We start from the raw sequence: 25,182 nt of genomic DNA, 5'->3' as shown, positions 1-25,182 counted from the left end.
TTAGCCCAGTTGGTAACAATACTTTTTTTTTTACATAAGATATTCTCAGTTCAGAAATCACTATTTTGTGTTTTCATTATTTCAAGAGCAAAAAACTCAATTTATTAAGCATGAGTAATTTTTACTTTGATGCAAATTACTTAAAAGCAGAATCAAATATCTTAATTTGTAAGAACACATTCTGATATGCTTTTTAACGAGTCAGAACAAGAGCTCTAAATAATACAAATAATTTTAACTATTTAATCATGTTATTAGTTTGAGGCTGACAAAGTGTTTTTTCTCTCATATGAGTCATGTACTAACACATCATTGGCATTTAAAAATCACAAAATTGCAAATAAAGTTTTAAATTAAAAAAAACACATACACAAAGCAAAAGGTAACTTATATTGTTATGATTAATGAAGAAAATTTATTAATATACATTTAATACAGTACTTGTATAATATGTACAAAATGATCTTAATTATGTTGGATTTTTAAATCCTGGTCTGCCACCTTTCTTTCCACTGCGGAACACATTTTTCTTGTGCTTGTTCTTTTTAGCCTTCAGTTTTTTATTTCTCATTTCTCTTCGTTCATCAGGTATACCTTGTTTACTAATTAGAAAAAAGCGAAAGAAATAAATCTTAAAAAACCTTAAATATATCTTTGAATCAAAAGTAATCTACTACACTTCAATTAGAATATGGAACAAAAAGGCTTGAGAACCAATATTAGCTAGGCAGTTGTCAAACATTTACAAAGTTATGTATTCAAGATACCATTGAGGAACCTTGGGCAAGTATAAGATTGCGAACAAGTGACTAAATGCATTTTATTTTTATAAACATAAAAAGCAATTCATTATTTTTTCAACTTAGCCAACTTAACATTTATTAAATATGCTCTGTTCAGCAACAGCAGACATGTGGCAGATTGATGCCAAAGTTAAGACAGGCAGCACTTAACTGACCTAGCCTTTGCAAGAATCACGACAACATTGTTACAAAATTTTAATATTATGTGAACAATTTTACTCAGCCCAAATTTTGCTGTAATTAAAATTATTCTGCTAAAAGCGTATCTACAGAATTGTTTTCCTCACATAATTGAAAGAAACTTGGTAGCGAGCAACTTCTACTGAAATTAGAACAGGTGATCATAAGATTTAAGATATTTATTTGAGCAAAAATTTGTCTTTACAAGAAGTTAATTCCTTTTACACCACAACCCCCTTTTTTCTATCATGACTCTTGATGAGTTTTTTTTTTAGAGCTATACAGCAAGTTTTCACTATTTTAAGAGTAAAAAACTGATATAACAGTTCATTATGATTATGAATCATAAAAGACAAAAAAGGGTGAAATGTGGAAATTTTTTTCTTCTTAAAATGCAAGAATACTGCCAATAATATAAGAAAATGCTTTCAGTAAAAAAATGTAATGCAAAATATTTTTCTCCTTTCTTTAAATTTAATAAACGTTGCTTTCGTACATAAGAATAATCGCCTATTATTTTACACTTTTCATTTAATTGATAATCTATTAAAAAAAATTTAGCATTGAAAAAAACTGCAGAAAAGATTGTGAGATAGGAGAAATCAAAGACATGTCACACGCTATTGAAATTGAAAACAAATGTTACATAAATTTAATTCTTTTTTTCCACTTATAACTATCTTAAAGTTGTACCTGTATGTAGGTAAAATGTTACTTTTCTCGTGTTAATGTTTGCATTTCTGTCTGCAAATGTGTATATTTATCTATTTTAGTTTTTTTATATTATTGATTTATAAAACATAAATCATCTTTTAGCTAAAAAGATATTTTTCTATAAAATTTTTGACCTAAGTTATATAATTAAAAAATCAATACACATCAATTAAAAACAATTATCAATACACATAGGCACTTTTGTTATTAAATGGTTACATATATTTATTATTAAAAATATCTTGCAGAAAGATATTAGTGTTAATAAGGTTTATAGCAAAAAGCCAGAAAAATTTCTGTCACACAATTAGGAACTGGCCAGTGGCAGTGTAGGTAACATTTGAGATGAGAAATAAACCTTTAGTTTAAACTTACTATCAGTTCTTGTTGCACAGAATATAGTTAACTACCTCTAGAATTCCTTAAACATTTTTGAAAGTGCACAACCAAAAAAATTTGGTAGTGTAGTTATGCCGTTTTTAAATTTTCTGTATGTATAAAAGAGATAAGTAAGAAAATGATGAAAAAGCGAAACATTGTGGATTAGTATCTCTCTTTTGCTTTGTTTATGGAACCATATCTACCCGGAAAAAGATTCTAATACTGAATTACATGTACTGTTCTGCAACAAGGTTTTTGATAATTACTAATATTCTCTGTGCATTCAACAAAATTAAAAACTAAACCATTCTCACTAGTTATATAAATTTTTTAAACGACAAACAATGCAACGCAAAATTGAAAAGAAAAAAAAACTAAATTTTTCATTAACTATAGCATATCAACATGGAAAATTGCATTTGTTTTAAAATTTTTTCTATGATTCTTCTATGTTGCCACCACGCTCAAAATATATATTATTCTGTAACATATGACACAGTATAATAACAAAAATAATGCAGTGCAATTTGAAAATACACATTACACTCTAATTCTCATCGATTCATAGCAGGTCTAGGAGTGAGTCAACTGTAAATTCACTTAAAATTTTGGAAATTGTTACAGGCAATTTTTCTAAGCACAAGTTTATTTCTTTAGAGATTTTAGAAAGAATTTAACAAATTTTATTGTGGTTAACTAGTTGATGTCATTCATTTGATAGTGAAAAAAATCAATAAAAGTGATCAATAGACAGTTAAAGTTAAGTAAGGGTTGGTAATTTCAAGGCTTGTGGACCAAGTTTTGCACAACATTAAAACTTGAAAATAAAAATAATTGCTATATATGAAAACATTAAGTACTTGCATTCAAAAAAAATAATTCTGCATTTCAATCTGCTTCAATTTTTACAATTTGATAAAATATTAATTACCCACCACCTCTGATTGAAGCATGCTGTAATAAATGCATATTAAGATGTTAAATACAATAAAAGAACGAAAGTTAAAATAACACTTACGCAGGTTTAGCGATGTATTTTTGAACAGCCTATAATTAAAAGAGAAAGTAGATAATTAGTATAATGCAAATTATTAAATGAGAAATACATTGATTTAAAAATCAAATGGATAAAATCTTACCTCATCCACATTCAGTTTAGGTGCTTTTTTGTCTAGACCTTCAAATATTCTTAGATTATTATCTCTTTCAATGGACATACTGCTTGGAATGTTGGCTTTAAACTAATAAAAATGCAAACCATATATAACCAGTTCAACAAATTTAATTTGTACTACTTCATAATAGACTGATGTACATGGATTTTAAAATTGAAATGTTGGAACTTGATTATTAAATACAATATAAGTAATAGATAGAGGTAATATTATTGGTAATTATATTGTGGTAATTATTAGTGATAAATATAGCTTGTAATGTTGAAATTATAAAAAATGTAGTTGAAGCTTTTAAAAACCAAACATTTCTATTATTATAATTTTTAAAAATTTTTTTTTAATACCTTACTTTGCTATGATTTGAATCATGCATTCATTTGAAGCAATTGTATCGTATTGAATTTTTCACTAAAATAAGACAGTTATATGCTTGAGAAGTCTGAAGAGATCATCTGATTTCCAATTTAGTAGGTGGTACCACACAATTATTAAAAATGAAAACTTCAAACCTAACTAATGTGAAATTTGAAAACCCTTTATGACACAGTGCGTGCAGTTTGGGAGCACATATTTCAAAAATGCTACAAACCACTAAAAATATAAACTATTTGTTTTTCAAACATTCACCATCTTAAAGCAATAACTTTTCTTCAAGCAACATTGAGCTGAAGTATATGCCTTACTTAAAATTCATTAACTGAATAAAATTTTCACTCGTAATTTGTGGCGACATTGAATAACTGAAAATAAAGTTAAACGCTTCACGTTTTGCAAAAACTTAGTATTAAAAAAAAGACAAATTAATTTCTTGCTAAACAATCTATTTTATTATTTTTAAGCATTTGTTTAATCATTCCGTTTCCCTGGATATTTTTAAAATTAAGGTTATGCTTAAGCAAAGAGTTTAAGAGTAAATGAATGTTAAAATTTATAGCTTTTTAAACTCTTTATACATCATAGCATGACTGTAACATATAAAATTTCTAACAATAGGAAGTATAGAACTGTATCTTTAGATGATAACATAAAGTAACTCATGATTAGAAAGGATCGATTATGCTTGTTTTTGACAGTGGTCACAAATAACTAATATTTATTCAATTTTATGAATATAAATGCATTCAAACAATAAATCTATTTAATGATCTAAATTGCACAAAAACTGGTAATCAAAATCAAACGGGTTTTTCTAGATTAAATAAATTTCCTCCCCTTTTCTATGGGATCATCTTGGTTGTGTATTCGATGATACGAGCTGAATGTCACTAAATAGTGATTAACTCAAAAAATATTTAAAATAAATGAATAGCAAAACAATATTGGCACAAAAACAGCAAAAAAGGAGGAGAGAATGAAATGAACAAAACTGAATCTTTATGGAAAAGAAAATTAAGTTATTGAAAGAAAGTTTTTACCTCTCTTTTTTTCATTTTATTTTTAGGAGGTCTTTCATTTGGAAGTCTGTCAGCAAATTTACCAATCGATGCAGTAGCTGTTTTTGCAGCTGCCAGAGATCGAGATAACTACAATGAAAACATTGATGAAAATATAGATTATTTTGTACAATTAAAACAGTATTTTGTGTAATATTACACTTATGGGTTTACAAAATATAAAAATTAATAGAAATTGGGATTACCTGATGTTTATCTGCTCTGTCAACAGATTCCAGATTTGTAACTACAAAAAATAAATAAAATTTTTTTAATGGTATTAAAGACTACAGTTCACAGACTAAACTATAGTAAAAAAGAAATTACCTTTAACTTTCGTAGCTGTGGCTATGTTACGTAACCTTTGATACTCATTTTTCGCTATTTTTTCTTTTCTTGCTTCTTTAGCCTTAGCAAAAAAATCAGCATTTGGATCTATAATTTAATTAAAAACAAGTGTTTTAAAATTTTATTTTTCTTAAATTAACCATTTATTTCCATTACTTATTTAGTATATATAACTTTTATCTTGTGTTTTCTTTTAGTCTAATACACACCAGTCGAAAGAAAATTTTTACTGCCGAAAACATGGCAAACCAACTCGTTAATAGTTTGTATTTTCAGTTAATAAATATAAAAGCTACTTTACTGAACATCACTTCGGATTCCACAGGCTAAATCTTGCCAATTTTAAAACTTTGTCTTAATTAATAACCAACACTGAAATCCTATATATAAAGATGTTCTTCTACAGTGTTCCACAAAATTGAAAGCCTTACCAAAGTTTTCTTCAATTTAAAAAAAAATTATTTTGATTAATATTTTATCTTTTTTTACTTATGCCTCATTCTTTATTGTCACATATAGTGACTTAATATCTTCAAATCTAAAAAATACAAAATTGTGTTTTTCTTCCTTTAAAGAAAACAAAATTTTCCTTAATTTATCTACTTATATTTTCATTCAGTATAAATCATTTTTTAATAACTGTTGAATATTGCAGTTTAATTAAATTTGAACAAGTGAGGCATTGTTTTTGTTTACTTTTTTACAATTTAATTGTTTCTGATTTTCTGTATGGATTATATACCAAATAACAACCAGTAGTGAATTCTCATATCTTGCAACTGTAAATAACAAATTATTCTTTTAATTTGCATAATTGATAGAAAAAACTAAAAAAACTAAAAAATAATAATAAATAAAACAGACTATCAGGTTGAGTCATAAGTAACTTCAACTTCTGTTTTTTTTTTTATCAGACATTTATTTTGTTCTCATTGAATAACAAATTAAATTTATTATGTATTCACCACTATAATCTATAACCTTCTCTAATCTTCCTGGCAGTTTATCAATTCCTTCCTTGAAAAATGCAGTTGGTTTGAACTGGAAGAAATTTTCGACAGCCTGCCTGACTTGCTCTTTAGAATTGAAGGTTTTTCCATTCAAAAAGTTTTGTAAGGAACAGAAAAGGTGGTCGTCTGTTGGGGCAAGATCCGGGGAGTAAGGTAGATGTAGTAAAGCAGACCATGCAAGCTCAAGAATTTTTACTTGAGTCACCCTTGCTGTATGTGGTCGCGTGTCACTTAAAAGAATGACGTTTTTGCATTTGACGATTTCATGTAGTTTCTCCTGCACTCCTTGCATCATCCTGTCTGCTGTAATAGTTAAATTTGATTTCAACAACTCGTGGCCAATTATTCCTTGACAATCCCACCATACACACAATAGAATCTTTTTGCTACAGATGTTTACTTCCAGATCTGGTAGGGGTGCTTGATCCTTATCAAGCCGCTGTCTTTTGCGAACTATATTGTCACAGGTAACCCATTTTTCATTGCCTGTTACAATCCTGTTTAAAAAAGGCTAAATTTTTACCAGTGATTGCAGACTTGTGGCGAATGATATGCGATTTTTTTCCCCGTTCACTGAGATTGTGAGGTACCCATATTCCTAACTTGCTGACTTTCCCTAATTGCTCCAGGTGGCGTTTAACAGTTGATTGTGATGTATTCAACCTTTCTGCTATACCTCTTGTTGATTGGCATGGATTTTGCTCCAATATCACCTTTAAAAGGTTATCTTCAAAGTCTGAAGGATGTCCCACCCTCTGTTTGTCTTTAAAAGTCTCCAGAACGAAATTTTATAAACCAATTTCTAACTGCCCGATCAGTTATTAGTCTTTCACCATATACACAGCATATTTTTTTAGCTGTCGCCCTAACACTATTGCCTTGTTTAAATTACCAAAGTATTACATGACGAATATATTCTTTTTGACTCTTCATTTCAGAGATTAAAAAATACAGTTTAGCATAACGTGTATCACACAAAACAGTTGACAAAAGATTAACTGAAGCTTTGTCTATATAGTGAAAACAACAACTTGTTGTCATGGCGGGTAGATAAGAACAATAGATTCCAGTTAGCTGCATCGGAAGTTACTTATGACACGACCTAATATATTTTTGTGGAACACATAGAAAACCAAACACAGTTCAACAAAAATGTGTAGCATTTCCTATGACTCAGAAGCATTTTCACACTATTACAATACAGATAAGGTATCATCTAATGGTAGTCATCAACAATCAGGGTTCATATTTAACAAAATGCTGAAAGATAATATAAAAATTATAAAATATAAACAAAATATTTTCCTTTTATTCTGAAACATTTTACCAGATCCAATAAAAAAATGCATCTATTTAAAAATATGTCAATTGTTTTGAAATCATTTATTAAGTGGAATTTTTAAATTTATTTACAAATGAAATTAAAACGCAGCCGAGCTTTGGGAATAGTATACAAACCCACATTCAAAGTCTTTTGGCATTTTAGTATTTTACAAAAGCTTTTTCTACCTCTGATTTTAGCTATTTTGTTAAAGAACTTTTAAAGACCACTTACAAACTTATGCCCTGCAATCAAAAGGTCTGTGATAGCTAAAAAACACTGAAAAATAACAAACTTTAATTTACACCTTCATGTTATTATTTGTATTGATTACATACATAAAAATCTATTTTTTATTTACACTTCCCTCCAGATTATACAATCTCTTGTGGAACGCTTCTGGGAGACCAGGGGCCTTATGGATTCATAGGCCATTGCAACAGCTATTCATATTGTTTTCTCTGCTTTTTTTTCTCTTTATAATTGATCTTTGTATTTTTTGCTGTAATTGCCTTTTAATCTTGTCATTATTTAGAAGCAGGGTTGGGTTTTTGACGTCAAAAAGTGGTTTTTGACATGACAAGGGTATAATACTGGTTTAAACCGTCAAAAATGTCAAAAACTGAAGTTTGCCAAGAAAATATATAAACTTCAAAACTACCAACAGTTGCCATGCATTATATTGAAATTTAATTATACTATAGGTAATCAGCTGGTTTTAAAAAATTTTTAATTAAAATTAAGGTAAAATAACAGATTTAAAATCTCAGAAATTTATATTCAAATGCATGTGCAGAAAAATTTTGCACAAAATTTTTTTAAATATTTATATTTAAAAAATTTTTTGTTTCTTCTTTTTGATACTTAAGAAAATTAAAAGTTTATTACTATGCATTTTTGACATATAAGGAACATATAACTAATATTTATAAGGAACTTACAAGTTATGTTGTAAAAATACAAACTTGATACAAGTGTATAAATTTTTTTTTTTTAATGTTATACCGAATATCTTTATTATCCAGTATGTTAATTTGAATTTAAAAGTAGTTATATTTATGAATAATGATAAATATAATTCATATTGTTTATTATATTTATTTATAATTATTACACTTATCATTTTAAAACAATTTTTATCTCTTAATTTTTTTTTCTCCACTTGTATTAAGAATACAAATAATGCATATCTTGAAAGCAAGAAGTAATTATTCAACAGCTGAATATTTAGATATTCAACAAAACTATATCGTATTCAGCAAAATGAAATTCACAAGTATTTGGATAAACTAAATTTTCAGCATAGTAAATGAATAGGCTGAATATACTGTAAATCGACACTAACTACTCTGTGTATTTAACAGAAAGCACTTAAATTTGTATTGTCTTATGTTAAAAAGATTATTAAGAAGATTTAAAAGAATATTAAAAAGATTTTTCTTTAAAAGATGTCTAATGTACAAAACTGCTAATGTTTATCTTTAAAAATGTCTAATTTTTAGTATAATCTATACTATACACTAAATTTGGTTATAAATAAATTTCTTAATAATATCACTGCAGATTTTCAATAACACATGAAAATGAATACATAATATTACAAAAGATGTGAGCTTTCAAAAGTACAAGATTTTGGTTACTATTCAAAATATAAGTGTTTCTTCAAAATTTTAAATTTATTTTTTCTAGAACATATTTAGAAACACTATCCTTTATAAAAAATATATAAATTTTATGTATTAATTAAATTTCACATATGAATATAGGTTTTTGACATTTTCGACACTGAGGTTTTTGACGTGACGGTTTAAACCATGGTTTAAACTGTCAAAAACTGTCACATGTCAAAAACCTGCCAACCCTGTTTAGAAGGAAAAAAAAGCTCAAATAAATAAAAAAATTACAAATATATTTTGAGTGAACTAGAAGTAGAGTGCTCAGGTTAAGAGAAATGAAATTTAAAACATTCTACGCTCTTCAATAACACTTTCCATTACAAAACATGTAAATCTCTAACCATGACATAAAGAGACATAGTATTAAACAGCATTCAATAACCACAGTCTTATCAAGTTCCAATTCACTTTCAATTTAACAACATTTGCATGAAGTAATTTCTACACTAAAATCTTATAAATATTTCACTAATTTGTTCACCAGATATAAATAACATATGATAACGATATTATTTGGAATATTTCTGATTATTTGAAAACTGAAATCAATTACCAGGAGCATTTTGAGGTACTTCAACCATCCAATCATCTTTATTTTTTATGCTACGATAACCAAAACGTGGCTTCCAGTCCTAGTAGAAAAATAATAACATTATAGTTACAAATATTTAATTTTATAACAAACAAGCAAAACATTGTAACAACCCTCTGTAAACCAGAGCAAGTAGAACATTCTTCACATTCTCAAAATTGCTAGAATGAACTAAAAAGTTTAATTGGTTTAAACAATATGAAATATTCTCAACTAGCTACAGTTTTCAGAGAACACAAAATCTGAAAAAGGTTTCAAATATAATTTTTTTTTCAAACTCTTAAAAAGTTTAAAGAATAAGTTTAAGATTCATCAGAGCTGATAAATAATTTTTCATTTATTAAAAAAGTATTTCTTATGATTTTTTTAAACAAACAAACTTGTTACTATAACATTCAATGAAATAGTTACATCAAAAAGTAGCAACAGCAGATATCTACTTTTTCATTGCTGATTGATAATTTTTGCTAATTTAAAAATTACTTCAGCAATTTTTAGGTACATAATCAAATTTATATATAATTAGAAAAATAAAAGATATAGATGCATTCACGATTGTTAACTGTGGTACAATTTTGCACAAAAGGAGATTCATTAATTTTCCTATGCAGTTAGTAGTTTAATTAATCGGTTCATAAATATATAGGTATTTAAAATCAATTAAGTGATGTGATGCGATTGCAGTTATTCTACATGGCATAATTTTGCATAACGTAAGGTTACTATCACTCATTTATTGTATATTAATAGCTTATTTAAATTATTTTATGTTTGAACTGCTCAAAATTGTATCCCATACCAATTTTGAAAATTTATACAGAAATTTATTGAAATATTATTGATATATATTTCTGATTTTAAAGCAAATTGCTTAGATTCATTAATCATACAATTAAAAATTTCAATGATTTTTAAATTTTTAATCAATTATCATCATCTAGGATTAGTTATTTGTCACAAATGTATTAAGCATACAATTGTTTATAAACAATTTTTTTTTATTAACAATTCTGAAGATGCAGTTTTTCTGATCAAATATTTTTTTCATTTCTGCTGAATTCTGCAGGTCAACATATATATGGCGTCGTATTTCTGTAAAATCACGATATTAATGCTTGAGTTAATGTGAATTAGTCCAAAAGAATAATCGACGGCGGTATTTAGTTAATTCTCAAGTCAACATTTTACAGTTGTTTTCGTGAAACTGATCCGAATAATATGGCGGTAACAGATGCTGATTAAGCCATATAATGTTGCACTACTATACAAACTATTAGTGCATGAAACACTAAACAGGTGCCAAAAGCATGCCACAATACAAAACATATACATTTTTTTCTCCAATCAAAGTAGATTAGTCCAACTAAATATTCTTCTCAGACATTTGGTAATTTCTTAAGTGAACAATTATATTTTATTGTTGCTTTTACTAAAACTGCAAAGAATCATATACTGATAACAGTTCAGCTTAAGCTTTATTATGTTGCACTACTGTACAAACTGTTAGTGCATGAAACACTAAACAGGTGTCAAAAGCGTGCCACAATACAAAACAACATATAAATTTTTTTTTCAATCAAAGTAGATTAGTCCAACTAAATACTCTACTGAGACATTTGGTAACTTCTTAAGTGAACAATTATAATTTATTGTTGCTTTTACTGAAACTGCTAAGAATCATATATTGATAACAGTTCAACTTAAGCTATATTATGTTGCACTACTGTACAAACTGTTAGTGCATGAAACACTAAACTGGTGTCAAAAGCGTGCCACAATACAAAACAATGTATACATTTTTTCCAATCAAAGTAGATTAGTCCAACTAAATATTCTTCTCAGACATTTGGTAAGTTCTTAAGTGAAGAATTATATTTTATTGTTGCTTCTACTGAAACTGCTAAGAATCATATACTGAGAACAGTTCAGCTTAAGCTATATTATGTTGCACTACTGTACAAACTGTTAGTGCATGAAACACTAAACAGGTGTCAAAAGCGTGCCACAATACAAAACAACATATAAATTTTTTTTTCAATCAAAGTAGATTAGTCCAACTAAATATTCTTCTCAGACATTTGGTAAGTTCTTAAGTGAAGACTTATATTTTATTGTTGCTTCTACTGAAACTGCTAAGAATCATATACTGATAACAGTTCAGCTTAAGCTATATTATGCTGCACTACTGTACAAACTGTTAGTGCATGAAACACTAAACAGGTGTCAAAAGCGTGCCACAATACAAAACAATGTATACATTTTTTCCAATCAAAGTAGATTAGTCCAACTAAATATTCTTCTCAGACATTTGGTAATTTCTTAAGTGAACAATTATATTTTATTGTTGCTTTTACTGAAACTGCTAAGAATCATCATATACTGATAACAGTTCAGCCTAAGCTAGATTATGCTGCACTACTGTACAAACTGTTAGTGCATGAAACACTAAACAGGTGTCAAAAGCGTGCCACAATACAAAACAACATATGAAAATTTTTTTCAATCAAAGTAGATTAGTCCAACTAAATATTCTTTTTAGACATTTGGTAAGTTCTTAAGTGAAGAATTATATTTTATTGTTGCTTCTACTGAAACTGCTAAGAATCATATATTGATAACAGTTTAGCTTAAGCTATATTATGTTGCACTACTGTACAAACTGTTAGTGCATGAAACACTAAACAGGTGTCAAAAGCGTGCCACAATACAAAACAACATATGAAAATTTTTTTCAATCAAAGTAGATTAGTCCAACTAAATATTCTTTTTAGACATTTGGTAAGTTCTTAAGTGAAGAATTATATTTTATTGTTGCTTCTACTGAAACTGCTAAGAATCATATATTGATAACAGTTTAGCTTAAGCTATATTATGTTGCACTACTGTACAAACTGTTGGTGCATGAAACACTAAACAGGTGTCAAAAGCGTGCCACAATACAAAACAATGTATACATTTTTTTTCAATCAAAGTAGTTTAGTTCAACTAAATATTCTTCTCAGACATTTGGTAATTTCTTAAGGGAACAATTATATTTTATTTTTGCTTTTACTGAAACTGCTAAGAATTATTATATACTGATAACAGTTCAGCCTAAGCTAAATTATGTTGCACTACTGTACAAACTGTTAGTGCATGAAACACTAAACAGGTGTCAAAAGCGTGCCACAATACTGAACAAGGAACATATATTTTATCGAATCAAAGTAAATTATTCGTAATAAATATAATTTTCCCAGATATTTGGTTAATTTTTAAACCAACAATTATATTTTATTGTTGCTGCTACTAAAACTGCTAAGAATCATATACTGATAACAGTTCAGCTTAAGCTATATTATATTGCACTACTGTACAAACTGTTAGTGCACGAAACACTAAACAGGTGTCAAAAGCGTGCCGAAATACTGAACAATGTACATATATTTTATTGAATCAAAGTAAATTATTCCAAGTAAATATAATTTTGCCAAATATTTGGTTAATTTTTCAGCAAACAATTATATTTTATTGTTGCTTTTACTGAAACTGCTAAGAATCATAGAGTGATAACAGTTCAACTTAAGCCATATCATATTTCACTACTTTACAAACCGTTAATGCATGAAACACTAAACAACATGTGTCTAAAGAGTGCTAAAATACTGATCAACGTCTAAATATTAACAAATTAAAGTAAATTAGTCCAACTAAATATTCTTCTCAGAGTTTTGATTAATTTTTAAGCCAACAAATATATTTCATTATTGCTTCTACCGAAACTGCTACAAATCGTATAGCGAGAACAGTTGCAGCTTACGTCATACTATGTTGCACTACTGTACAAACTGTTAGAACATGAAACACTAAACAGGTGTTAAAAACTGAGCCCATTATAATTAGGCATGTATTGAATATTTGGCCACTATTCAGTATACAGCCCTTTTGCCGATCATTTGACAAAGTACTTTGTGGGGGAAATTTGAATAGATTTAGTGTAGAATTTATAATTCATAGATGCCAACACATGGATAGAAATCAAGTAGATTTTACAAAATAATATAAATTTCATGATAATTGTTGCATAATGTATTAAATATTTTACAAATAGGAAATTTTACCAATTTTTATAGTTATCGAAGTTCATGCATAAAACAAAACTAATAATTAAGATTACTCTTATAACCATTAAGATTTATTCTTATAAACATTAAGATTTATTCATACGAACTTAAGACATTAAAAAAAGAAACAGTTACACCTTGGAATGACTATAATCATTAATTTTTTATAAAACATTTATTTATTTCCGTATACTTAAATTGCTTTATAGTTTAATATTATTTAGAAAATATAAGCAGAAATATTTAATGTTTCAATAAATTACTATTTTTAATACAAATGAATATTAAATAACAATATGTCAAGAGCTTAGAATCCTTTGAAAAGTCATTTTTCAAGTATTCTGTTCAAGTTTGTGTCAACATTGTTTTAAAATAGAAAGATAAGGGGAAATTTGAAGAAAAAACTAACCTTTGATGCATCATCCCAAACTAACTTATCTTTTTTCTTTTTTTGTATTCCTTTAGCCTTGGCGAATTTCTGCCATTTAGTCATAGCCTTTTCTTTAGGTACCTGAATAAAATGAACAAGATTAGCTTATTAATTTGAACACATCATAAATGTAAATTTTAATATAGTTAATTCAAGAATGTTACAATTAATAATATAATTTATTTTCTGCTAAAGTCATAGACACTAAAATATGTTGATAAAATTAAATCTACATAAAATTGAAGCATAGAAAATTTGAGTTCAATGTTGTAGAAGGTTATTGTTCAGTTCATAGAACATTTCACAAATAGATAGCACTTCAGTAAAATTTCAATGGAAAACTTTTCTTTCATTTTAAAAGTGTTAAATAAATTTAAATTTGAATATGTTGATAATCTAAAGTGAACATGAAATCAAATATGCATCAAAATAATCAAGAAATATATCATTTAAAATAAATTGATTGAAATCACAGTCTTAAATCTTGGTCTTTAGAATGAGTAAAATTTTTAAATAAGTATTTTTTTTTTTAAAGAATCTCTATTAAGTCAAATTTGTTGACACTTTTCAATTGAAACAGTTATCATTGTTCTCTTCACGTAATACAATTTTACACAAAAAGTGTGCTTAAAACACAAAGAAATTGCTGCATGAACTCAAGATTAGCTTTATATTTGACCACTATGTGCCATTTATTATTCAGTCAAAATCTAGTTTTTACTTAAAAGTAAAAATATTTTTAGTTTAAAATTTAACATAAATTTTAAAATACCTATTGGATTTAAATAGCCTCACTATATTTAATATGAAAAAAAATATATAAATTATCTGTACACTAAATACATTTTGCAAAAGGTATGTCATTTTATTTTGTAGAAGCAATGTCAAATACGCTTGCTAATATTAGAGAGTAATAATTATAAAAAAATATATGTATACTAAGTATACATTATTTTGAAAATACCCACTTTCATTGTATTTTATTTATGTTTTCCAGTAAAACCAATTTATTATCACCAATAAACAAATATCATACTTACATGTTTTTCACGGGGAATGACAGTTGTAGGTGCCGGGAGCTGTAAAAGAATTCACAATTACAAAATCAGTTATGAATTAAATATGTCAGAGAGGGAAAACAGCAACATTACCATTTTATAGTAGAAAAATGTGCTTGGGCAAGTAAATTTGGTTTTTGAGAGAGATAGGAGCAAATAATTTTTATATTCTGAGAAGCATATAAAGAATGACATTTTTGACTGCATTTGGGCACCTAAATTTACATTTCATAGAATTTAAAAAAAAAATAATAAATAAATAAATAATAAAGGGGTTTGTGGGACTTGACCTTATAGCCTTTTGGGTGAAAAATTTCAGCTCTATATGCTCCTTGATCGTGATTACAAGCCCCAATATATTTAAAAAAAAAAAAAAAAAAAAAAAAAAAAAAAAAAAAAAAAAAAAANAAAAAAAAAAAAAAAAAAAAAAAAAAAAAAAAAAAAAAAAAAAAACAGTTCAAGCAAATTACCTCATAAATCTTCATTGCTTTTTCTACAGTTTTAAATCGCCCTTAGACCCTTTCCACATGGTTTTTTAAATTCTGATATTTTTAAACAATATTATTAAGACAAGTGAAACTTATATTTGATATAGAATATTTTAACACTTTCGATTACATTGCAAACCTACATTCTTTGATGAAAGTTAATTTTTTTTTTGGCAGTTATTTAAAAATTTTTTTTGGGCTATTTCGATATGTAATTTCATTGTTTTAATATCAAATTATTAAGACATCCAAATTTTCTATTTCATATATCACATCTTGACACACTTGATCCCTGTGGCAGAATTTTTTCTGACTTTCTGCGACAAACCTAATTAGAACCAATATCTTTCTGCAAGATATTTTTATCGTTATAAATGTATGTGTAATGAATTTATAATAATAGATGAAATTCGTGTTTATAAAATAAGTCTACATGCATAGAATAAAACTGTGTAGATTTTTTTTCTTAATTTCATAATATAAGTTTACATTTCTTAATAAGTTTAAATTGTTTAAGTATAAATTTGCATAATCTTCGATAATAACGAAAAGTTATAAATGTATAGATCTGCAGACAAAAATGCTTACTAGAGCATAAATAAAGATTACCCAGAACCTGTAATAAGATAGAACTTATAGAAATAGCTAAGAATGGACAAAAAGATTAAATTTATAAAACAAGATAACTGAATTTGAAGTATCAGTTTAAAACAGTATGATTTAATGTTTCACTATAGTAGTTATATCAGGTACAGAAACAAATCAGGTGAAAAAATTAATATTGAAGTTGAGTAATCAAAATAATAAAATAGTATTGACTATAACCGAATTCTAAAAGCAAAAAAATTAAAGCAATGTTTGTTTCAATTTTTTCTACATCTAATTAATTTTATCTAATTAATTAGATTCGATTAATATTGTACTGACTTATTGAAAGATTTTTTTTTAAAAAAAAGGAGGTAAATAAAACTTTTTTCGTGATCAGATTAAGTTCAGAACGAAAAAAATACACAGCGCTTGTGATTTCGCACTGTATTGTGTAAATATATAGCACTGATTCCACACGAAGTATGCAGAAGCAGTTTCCGACTCAATATGCTCAAGTCTATTCAACATCTCGAAACGAAATAGTCTTTATCAGTACTGAAACATCGGTATTAGAGCCATATTCATTGGATGCGATTTTTTTCGCATGCGTATGGAAACCTGTTTGAAAGTGACCAGTAAATATTTTTCACCAATCTGGTTTTCATACGCATGCTAAAAAATCGTAGATAGTGAGATATCTTTCAGGCTTTATTTCATTTATCGTTAGATTGCGTTTTTTTTTTCTTATCGACGATTTAATTCAAAGCATATAGGCATTTTTAGATGTTGTCGACTTCCATCCTATTTCTTTTTCGGAATGCCGCCTTGATAAATCAGTTTTCAAATTTGTTTTAACTATTGTGGCTTCACAATTGCAACAAATAACCTTTTCGCTAGACATGATTTTTTTTAAAAAAAGAATCTTTTTATGCATGAAATTTACGAAAAAATATTGACTAAAGAAAATTTTTTTCTTTCTCTATTTACTGTATAAGATTTACTTTAGCTTTTGTTTATGTGCAAGGTCTATCATATGAAAAAAACCTATTATCCAGATTTGCGTACGTCCCGCTGAGTGCGGAACTTTATCATGTAGTTTCAAATTTTAGATCATTTTCAACCAGAGAACATTTTTTTTCAAATTTTCATTTTATTATTTAAATTTTAACCATAAAAAAATGGCTATCACATTTCTTAATATTAGTTATTCTTTTCTCATTTTCCTAAATTTTATTAAATATATAAAGAACAGGTTTTACACTAAGTTAATCAAAACATAACATATTTGGATATGGATCTCAATAAGTTACATTTTTGGAATGATTTTAATATTAGATCCTACAGCATAATGGTAGACAGGTTTTGGCAATAACCACACAATGGTAGGTAAGAAACTGAAATTGTTTCTGAATTATTAAATCAAAAATAAGTGACATACTAATACAATTTTAATAACTAAATAATTTTGATTAAAAAATACTCACTTTAGCAACAGGTACATGTTCGTGATATTCACTAGGAAGCTAAATCAAAAATTAATAAATTTAAATTTTTTTTACATAAATGATACATATAAGGGGGATATTTTTGTATCTTGATCTGTGGCAGAATAATCGTCACACCTTGGCAACTTTCAGGCAGTGGCCCGTGAGAAATTTAAAAACAAAACACCACAGAAAGCAATCAACTCCAAGGGTTTACCTTATAGCCACCCCCAAGCAAATCAATTTGGCTCCTTGGCAATTGTAGTTGGCGTGGCAGATCACGATACGGAAATATCCTCCTTGTAATAATAATACAATATAATTTTCTTTGTAAATAAAAGTGAATTATAATATAGACAATATAACTTCCACATTTATTTTAAATTTGTTAAAATCAATACATATTATACCACTGAAGAAGGTTTGAGTTTATGTTTTTCCTTTATGCTTAAGTTCTTTTTTTTTTATGCATGAATTAATTTTAAAAAATGAAGCTGCTCTATGTGATTCTTTACTCAACACTAGAACTCTTAAAAACCAATAAAAATTAATTTTTATATTTTGAAGAATAAATATTTTGAAATATTTTTTACTTCTAAAGTAAATTTCACATAAAAGTTCTTTTGAAGAATAAATATTCTGAAATATTCTTTAATTCAAAAATAAATTTCACACATGGTTCTTTTTATGTTGAAAGATTATTGCCACTTCCAATTTTAATTCCTACAGAAGAACATTTTGACCAATTCGAAAAATATTTCAGAAAAGACTTCTGAGCAGTGAACCACAAGAAACTACTACAAAAAAAACACCACAATAAAAAATTAAATTGCAGGGTTTAAACATTATAGCCTCCTCCAAGTAAAAACGTTTATATTTTTTACTTTAAGATCCTTCCCTTTCTTAAATAACCCTTTATTTTGCTGTATGTACATGATCTTAAAATTATTTTTTATTGTTACTATGAATAAAAAAAATTTATGGAAATTTAAAAAAAAAAAAGCTATTTTATGCAGATTTATTATCTAATTGAAATAACAGAAACATTTCGCTAATTCTTCTACTAAAAAAATTTCATATCTCATGTCGGAATTAAAATGTAGAAAACGACAGCACATCGGATTTTTCTAACTTAACATCAACATTTTAAAGAACTTGTTAAAAGCTTGCTCGTGAATTTTCTATAGATAGGGTGTTTACAAATAAGTTTTAAATTATTCTTTGAAAAATCTAATTGATGAAAATAAATAAAAACCTTAAAAATTTCATTCAATAAACGTTGCGCGCCTTGAGATGCCACATGTTTCAGAGCCTCCTCATTCAACTCCCTAAAATTTTGATAAAATGAGAAAATTAAACAATATATTTATTTTAAAATAAATAGCATTAGTATTTACTAAATAATACCTTCCAAATGGCTTTTTTATTAGTACAATATTATTTACAAGTAAATTCCCAACATCCAATTCCACATAAACATCACTCTCGGATTCCATTTTTATAAACAAAGAAAAAGTGATGCCAAATTAAAATTAATAAGAACCATAGAGATCTTGTGCCAGCGATAGCCTAAATGTCTCTGATGAAAATCATTGGATTGTAAAATATAAATATTATAATTCAAAAGTTGCAATTACTCAATAAATATTGGTAATTTAAAATTTTAAATTATAACTAATGTTTTTTTATTCCATTTTTTCAAGCATATGTTGGCTTTATTATTTCACTGTTTTTCGTTGTTGTAAAATCATGATGAAATGATCGAACATGTTCTTTCAAAATTATCTTTTAACTTTTCACATGAATGTAATTCGATAGCGAAACTGATTACAAAAGTCTGTTTTGCATTACGATAACAAAAGAATGTTTCGTATCATTTATTTGCCTTTTTAGATGCGTGCGCGTGGCATCAATGTTATAAAAATAATACAAGGTCTTGTTTGAAGTTTGAGTCGTGTTGCAGCGTCCCCATTTCTTAAGAGTTTAATAGAAGTTATAACACCTTTCATGGTGAAAATTGGTTAATTTTCGACTAAATAATTTTTTAATATGAATCAAGAATATGAAAAAAGGCTCTTTCGTCAGCAAAATGGACAGACCAATGAATTGCTGCGAGTACCAACCCCCTTAAAATCTCCAGGAAAAGAATATGGTGATCGTTTTATTCCATGGAGAAAATCAAACGACTGGCAAGTAAATTATACTTTAATGCAAGAAAATAACAAGTCATTTGGACAAAATAAAAAGGCCAAAGATAACAGCTCCGACTGTTCTAAAGACGGTATTGCATACAATTGCTTACTGAAGAATGAACTTTTAGGTGCAGCTATTGAAGACGTCAAAGAACAAGCTGAAGAACGTAAAGCATTTGCACCATGTGAAGGGCGAAATTCCAATTTGTTTTCTTATAGAGTATCTGAAAGTTCTGTGATAAATGAAGCGTCTTCACCATATTCCTTATCACCCGTTAGTAGCAAAAGTCAAAAACTGTTAAGATCACCTAGAAAAGCAGCAAGAAAAATCTCCAGAATTCCTTTTAAAGTCTTAGACGCTCCTGAATTGCAGGACGATTTCTACCTGAATCTTGTTGATTGGTCTTCCACCAACGTTTTAAGTGTTGGCCTTGGCACTTGTGTTTATTTATGGAGTGCTTGCACTTCTCAGGTCACTCGTCTTTGCGACTTATCTGCTGATGCTGACACTGTGACATCTGTATCTTGGGCAGAACGAGGACATTTAGTTGCTGTTGGCACTCATAAAGGTTTGGTGCAAGTTTGGGATGTAGCTGGAACCAAATGTGTATCAGTTCTTGAAGGACATTCAGCTAGAGTTGGTGCATTAGCTTGGAATGGGGACATTTTATCTTCTGGAAGTAGAGATCGTTTGATTCTTCAAAGAGATGTCCGGACACCATCAGTTACACCAGAACGCAGACTCGGAGGACACAGGCAAGAAGTGTGTGGTCTTAAATGGTCACCAGATAACCAACATCTAGCATCCGGAGGAAATGATAATAAATTATTTGTATGGAATATGAGCAGTCTATCCCCTATTCAAACTTACACAGAACATCTTGCTGCTGTTAAAGCTATTGCATGGTCACCCCATCATCATGGTTTACTTGCCAGTGGTGGCGGTACTGCTGACCGCTGTATCCGTTTCTGGAATACTTTAACCGGGCAACCCATGCAATGGATTGATACAGGCTCTCAAGTCTGTAATTTAGCTTGGTCTAAACATGCATCTGAACTGGTTAGCACTCACGGCTATTCTCAAAATCAAATTCTAGTGTGGAAATATCCATCTTTAACCCAGGTAGCCAAATTGACTGGTCATTCATATCGAGTGTTGTATTTGGCTATGTCACCAGATGGGGAATCTATTGTAACTGGTGCTGGTGATGAAACATTACGGTTTTGGAATGTATTTAGCAAAGCACGTTCCCAAAAGGAGGCTAAATCTGCTTTGAATTTATTCACAAGTATTCGCTAATTTATTTGCTTCCAGTTGCATTTGCTGCTTCACTGAATTATTTCTGTGTTCATAATCTATCAAAGAAAAATATTTCTGTAATCAAACTCATCCTGCATCATACTAATTTTGTGTAATCATTAGCATATGGATATACCAATTTTGTGTATTTATTAACATCATACTAAATTTTGTTATTATTAGTTGATTAGTTAAAATTAATTTTACAATTGTTATCTTTTGGTTAATATTGATAAATTTCTTGAACTGAAAAATTATTTATTAATAAATGTTATTTAATTTGGAAAAATATTTCTATTTATAGCTAATTAATGTCAAAATCACTTAATCATGTTAGGATACATATCTTTTTACTGATTCTGTAAATTATTTAACTAATTAAAAAAAATTCTTAGTACATTCTTCCAACTGAAAAAATTATTTTTAATGAATCAATGTTTTTGTTTGCTGTAAAGATTCTTTTTTTAGTTTAAAATAATGCCAAACTATAGAAATATAGAATAATTTTTGTACTTTAGTCATTTTCAGTGATAATCTTGAACGATAGATATTTTAAGTTACAGCAGCCCTGAATTAAAATAATACTAAGGGTTAGCTTGTAAAGCTTATAATCCTTAACATTTTAATTGAACTGCTGGGTTACTTTTATTCATACCATTTTAAATGGAATTGTATGAAACGTGATTTAATATGTTTAATTAGCATATTTGTGAAATATTATATTTTTTAGAAGATTTTGTGTAAAAATCTTGCTTTTAATATAATTTATTTTATGTAACTAAAGTTTCTAGTTACTTTTATTTGTAAAAGGGTTTTTAATTTTTTTTTTTTTTTTTAAAGTTAGTATCTGAAGGTGGTAAAGTATACCAATCTTTCAATACTATTAGGTAAAGTTTTATTGTTGCTGTTTGATCTCAGATTTAATTACTTCTTTTTATTTGTACCTGTTTTATACAATGTTTCTCATAAAAATTGTTATACATTTGATGTTATACAAATCCTATATAATTTTTTTTTTTTTTAAATTTCTAATTTACGCGGTTTATATCATATTTCTACATAATCTCAGGTTTTCTGATACTAGAATGTTGAAAATGTGAATTTTTTGGCTGATTCCTTATATTTGAACCTATTGTTTTCTGAAAACCTTTAAAACAAACTTGTCTCATTATTGGTGATGCAGCCACCAAACTTTTGTAAATATCAAACCAGTTATTTAAAAGAATTCACCTATTTGCTAAGAAATTAACGTATTACTAAGGACATTTTTAGAATGTATAATTCATTTTGAATTTTTTGCTTATCTTATTTCTTTAATTTATTTTTTTCATTGCTAATTTTCTAGTTATGACGAAACTATAATTTGTTGAATTTCTCTTAATGTGAAATTTTAGCTAGGAGTTTTGCTGAATTCAGAATGCTATTTATTTGAAAGGGAAAATATACCATTCAGACAACAGAAGTTATTATTAGACTTATTAGAATATGGTTGTATTTTCATCCTACTTTTTGTTTCAGTAATTTAAGTTCTATTTTAAGTAAATTTGGTTTAATATTAATGCGCAGATGAAATGCAAGAATTTTTTCCCACTTTATTAATGTTTCTTTATACACTTAATTTTAAAAAAAAGCGTTTTGTATTTAAATTATATGAAATAATATAAAAGCAGACCATTTTTATTTAATTGTATGTTTATTAGACAATGTCAGTTTTTTAAAAAAAAAAAAAAAAAATTCAAACTTAGTACATGGTTATTGAACGATTCAGTATATTGGTGTTAATTATAGTATATCTAGTATTTTATGTATAGGTAAATATTTATTTATTAACAATTTCTTTTTGAAAATTTTTTAATAGTTTCTTTGTCCATTAAATAGTAAACTTTGTTTTTTTTTTAAGCTATTTCAGATATATTTTTAAAAACAAATCTAATTAATGATATTGATATTTTAAAAAACAATAGATAAGAAATCTCAATCAGCATCTAATTAAAAGAAATTTGAAATTTAGTTGTTGACTGGTGCATAATTATGTTCAATGAAAACTTTTTTATTAATCTAATTTTTATTTTCAGAAGATGTGTAAGAAAATTATGCATTATGTACATCTTTTTAATTGTAATAATCTTTAAAAGGCTGAACCACCACAGGATTCCAATTCTCTTAATATACAATCAATTATTCTAATACCTAATCTGTTAAAAATCTAAGTTTAAATAGTGTTCTAAATTAAAATTGTCTGTCATTGTTCTTAGTGCAATTGTTTTAAAGCATTTAGTAAGTAGGTATTGTATAGATTTCTTATTTATTATTCAGATTTTATATTTAGTTTATTTTTGTTTTTGAATTTTAAAATTTTTTAGGAGGTTGCTGTTTGGGTCAGCCTTTTATAAATTATTATTGATAAATTATTCTAGTGAACTTTATTGTAATAGTATTTTATTGTTTATCTCGCATTATAAGTTATAGCTTCCAAAACTATTTTTGTGTACATGTTTTTAAAAAAAATGTAAAATGTTTATTTTACTTGTAAATTTAGTATTAATCTTAAGTGATAAATTAGTACTGTAATAAAATAGTCTTCAAAGAATGATTTATCTTGTTGAGTTTAAATGTTAATATGTATGTTTCAGAATAAATATTTAAAATTTCTTTTAAATTGACTGACATATATATATATTTTTTCTTTTAAAAGAAAACTTTTAGAATTTTTTTTGTTCAATATCACATGTAGGTATGGTATTTATGAAATCCAGTCCTTTTGGTTTGGTTAAACTTTATAAAAATAAGTAATTCTGAACTGATTTGCATCAAATATGTTGTGCACTATATTACATCACACTATATTTGCATCAAATATGGTTTAAGAATACAGATAAGATATTTCCATAGAATTAATTTTCATACCATTGCTAGAATTGAAATGTAGGTTATTTTTATTTTCAATTGTTTTAAAATAACAGATCTCGAAATCTAAATGAACTTAAGTGGTTTGTGGTAGCTTGCAGCTTTAATAAAAGAAGTTATTCTGTGGTTTTGATTAAAAAAAATAGTTATCAAAAGAAATTTTTAAAACATTCTGCATTGCCTTAGATTAACATTGACAGGAGGTTTTCCTCTCTTTGTAACACAAATTCGGTTTTGTTTTTCTCCCAAAAAGCTTATAAAGAGTGTAAGTTTATCCCAGTGCTTGACCCAGGAGTTTACTTGTCTTCTAGGTTTGATCCAAGGATATTGTGTGGATATTAAGAAATGGATGTCCATCATACTATATATAGGTAAACTGTTTTTTTCCTCCCCTGTAAGTTTGAGAAACCAAAATAAAAATATGTATTTTTGATTTATTACTATAGATTATCCATAATTTCTGAGAGTTTCAGTTAGAATTACTATAATTTTTTGAAAAACTTATTTTCTGATAAGTATGTTGATCTTACTAAAAAATTAAATACTGATAAAACCTATTATTTAGGGAAAAATTAACTTTTTTATCATTTAAATGTTTAATTTTACATTTGAAAAAGTACTGGCGAAAAATAAGATCATGACTACAAAAACGTCAATATTGGTTTTTCATCCTTGTTAATCTCATTTTCTAACGATGAATAAGTTGTAATATTTTAAACATGAAACAGGAATTTACTATATCGCATTTTTAAACTCATTCTAACTGTTACTGCTGTTGATCTTAATTTCAATATTCTGCCAATTTATTTCTTCAAAAAAACATGTGTTGGGCTAAACATTTATTTATATTTGAGGAATTAAGGGTCACCAGTAAATGTTGTCATGCTTGGAGGAGAGTACTGAAATTGTGACTAGGGAGAGGGAAAGGTAACAAGAAGTGTGACTTCTCACATTTTAGTTAAAATAAAAACATTTAAGATCAACAAATTAAATATTTAT

General features: G+C 27.2%; 2 protein-coding genes across 2 annotated transcripts; one reads left to right on the top strand and one right to left on the bottom strand.

Moving 5' to 3' along the window:
• Positions 1-387: 387 nt before the first annotated feature.
• Positions 388-19,522, bottom strand: LOC107447379 (ribosome biogenesis regulatory protein homolog). The gene is made up of 12 exons (XM_016062279.3): positions 19,192-19,522; positions 19,040-19,112; positions 17,785-17,823; positions 15,207-15,245; positions 14,146-14,247; positions 9,595-9,673; positions 5,014-5,121; positions 4,893-4,933; positions 4,669-4,776; positions 3,218-3,319; positions 3,097-3,125; positions 388-602 (listed from the first exon to the last, which is right to left on the bottom strand). Exons 1-12 carry the CDS (start codon positions 19,278-19,280, stop codon positions 470-472), a joined length of 942 nt encoding a protein of 313 aa, XP_015917765.1. The 5' UTR covers positions 19,281-19,522; the 3' UTR covers positions 388-469.
• On the top strand, positions 19,516-23,935 carry LOC107447378 (fizzy and cell division cycle 20 related). The gene has a single exon (XM_016062278.4). It carries the CDS (start codon positions 19,834-19,836, stop codon positions 21,274-21,276), a length of 1,443 nt encoding a protein of 480 aa, XP_015917764.1. The 5' UTR covers positions 19,516-19,833; the 3' UTR covers positions 21,277-23,935.
• The last annotated feature ends 1,247 nt before the right edge of the window (positions 23,936-25,182 follow it).

The sequence above is a fragment of the Parasteatoda tepidariorum genome, chromosome 8 (assembly GCF_043381705.1).
Source record: "Parasteatoda tepidariorum isolate YZ-2023 chromosome 8, CAS_Ptep_4.0, whole genome shotgun sequence".
NCBI classification, from domain to species: Eukaryota; Metazoa; Arthropoda; class Arachnida; order Araneae; family Theridiidae; genus Parasteatoda; species Parasteatoda tepidariorum.
Note: the sequence above shows the minus strand (reverse complement) of the source record. Positions and strands in the feature narration are given on the sequence as shown.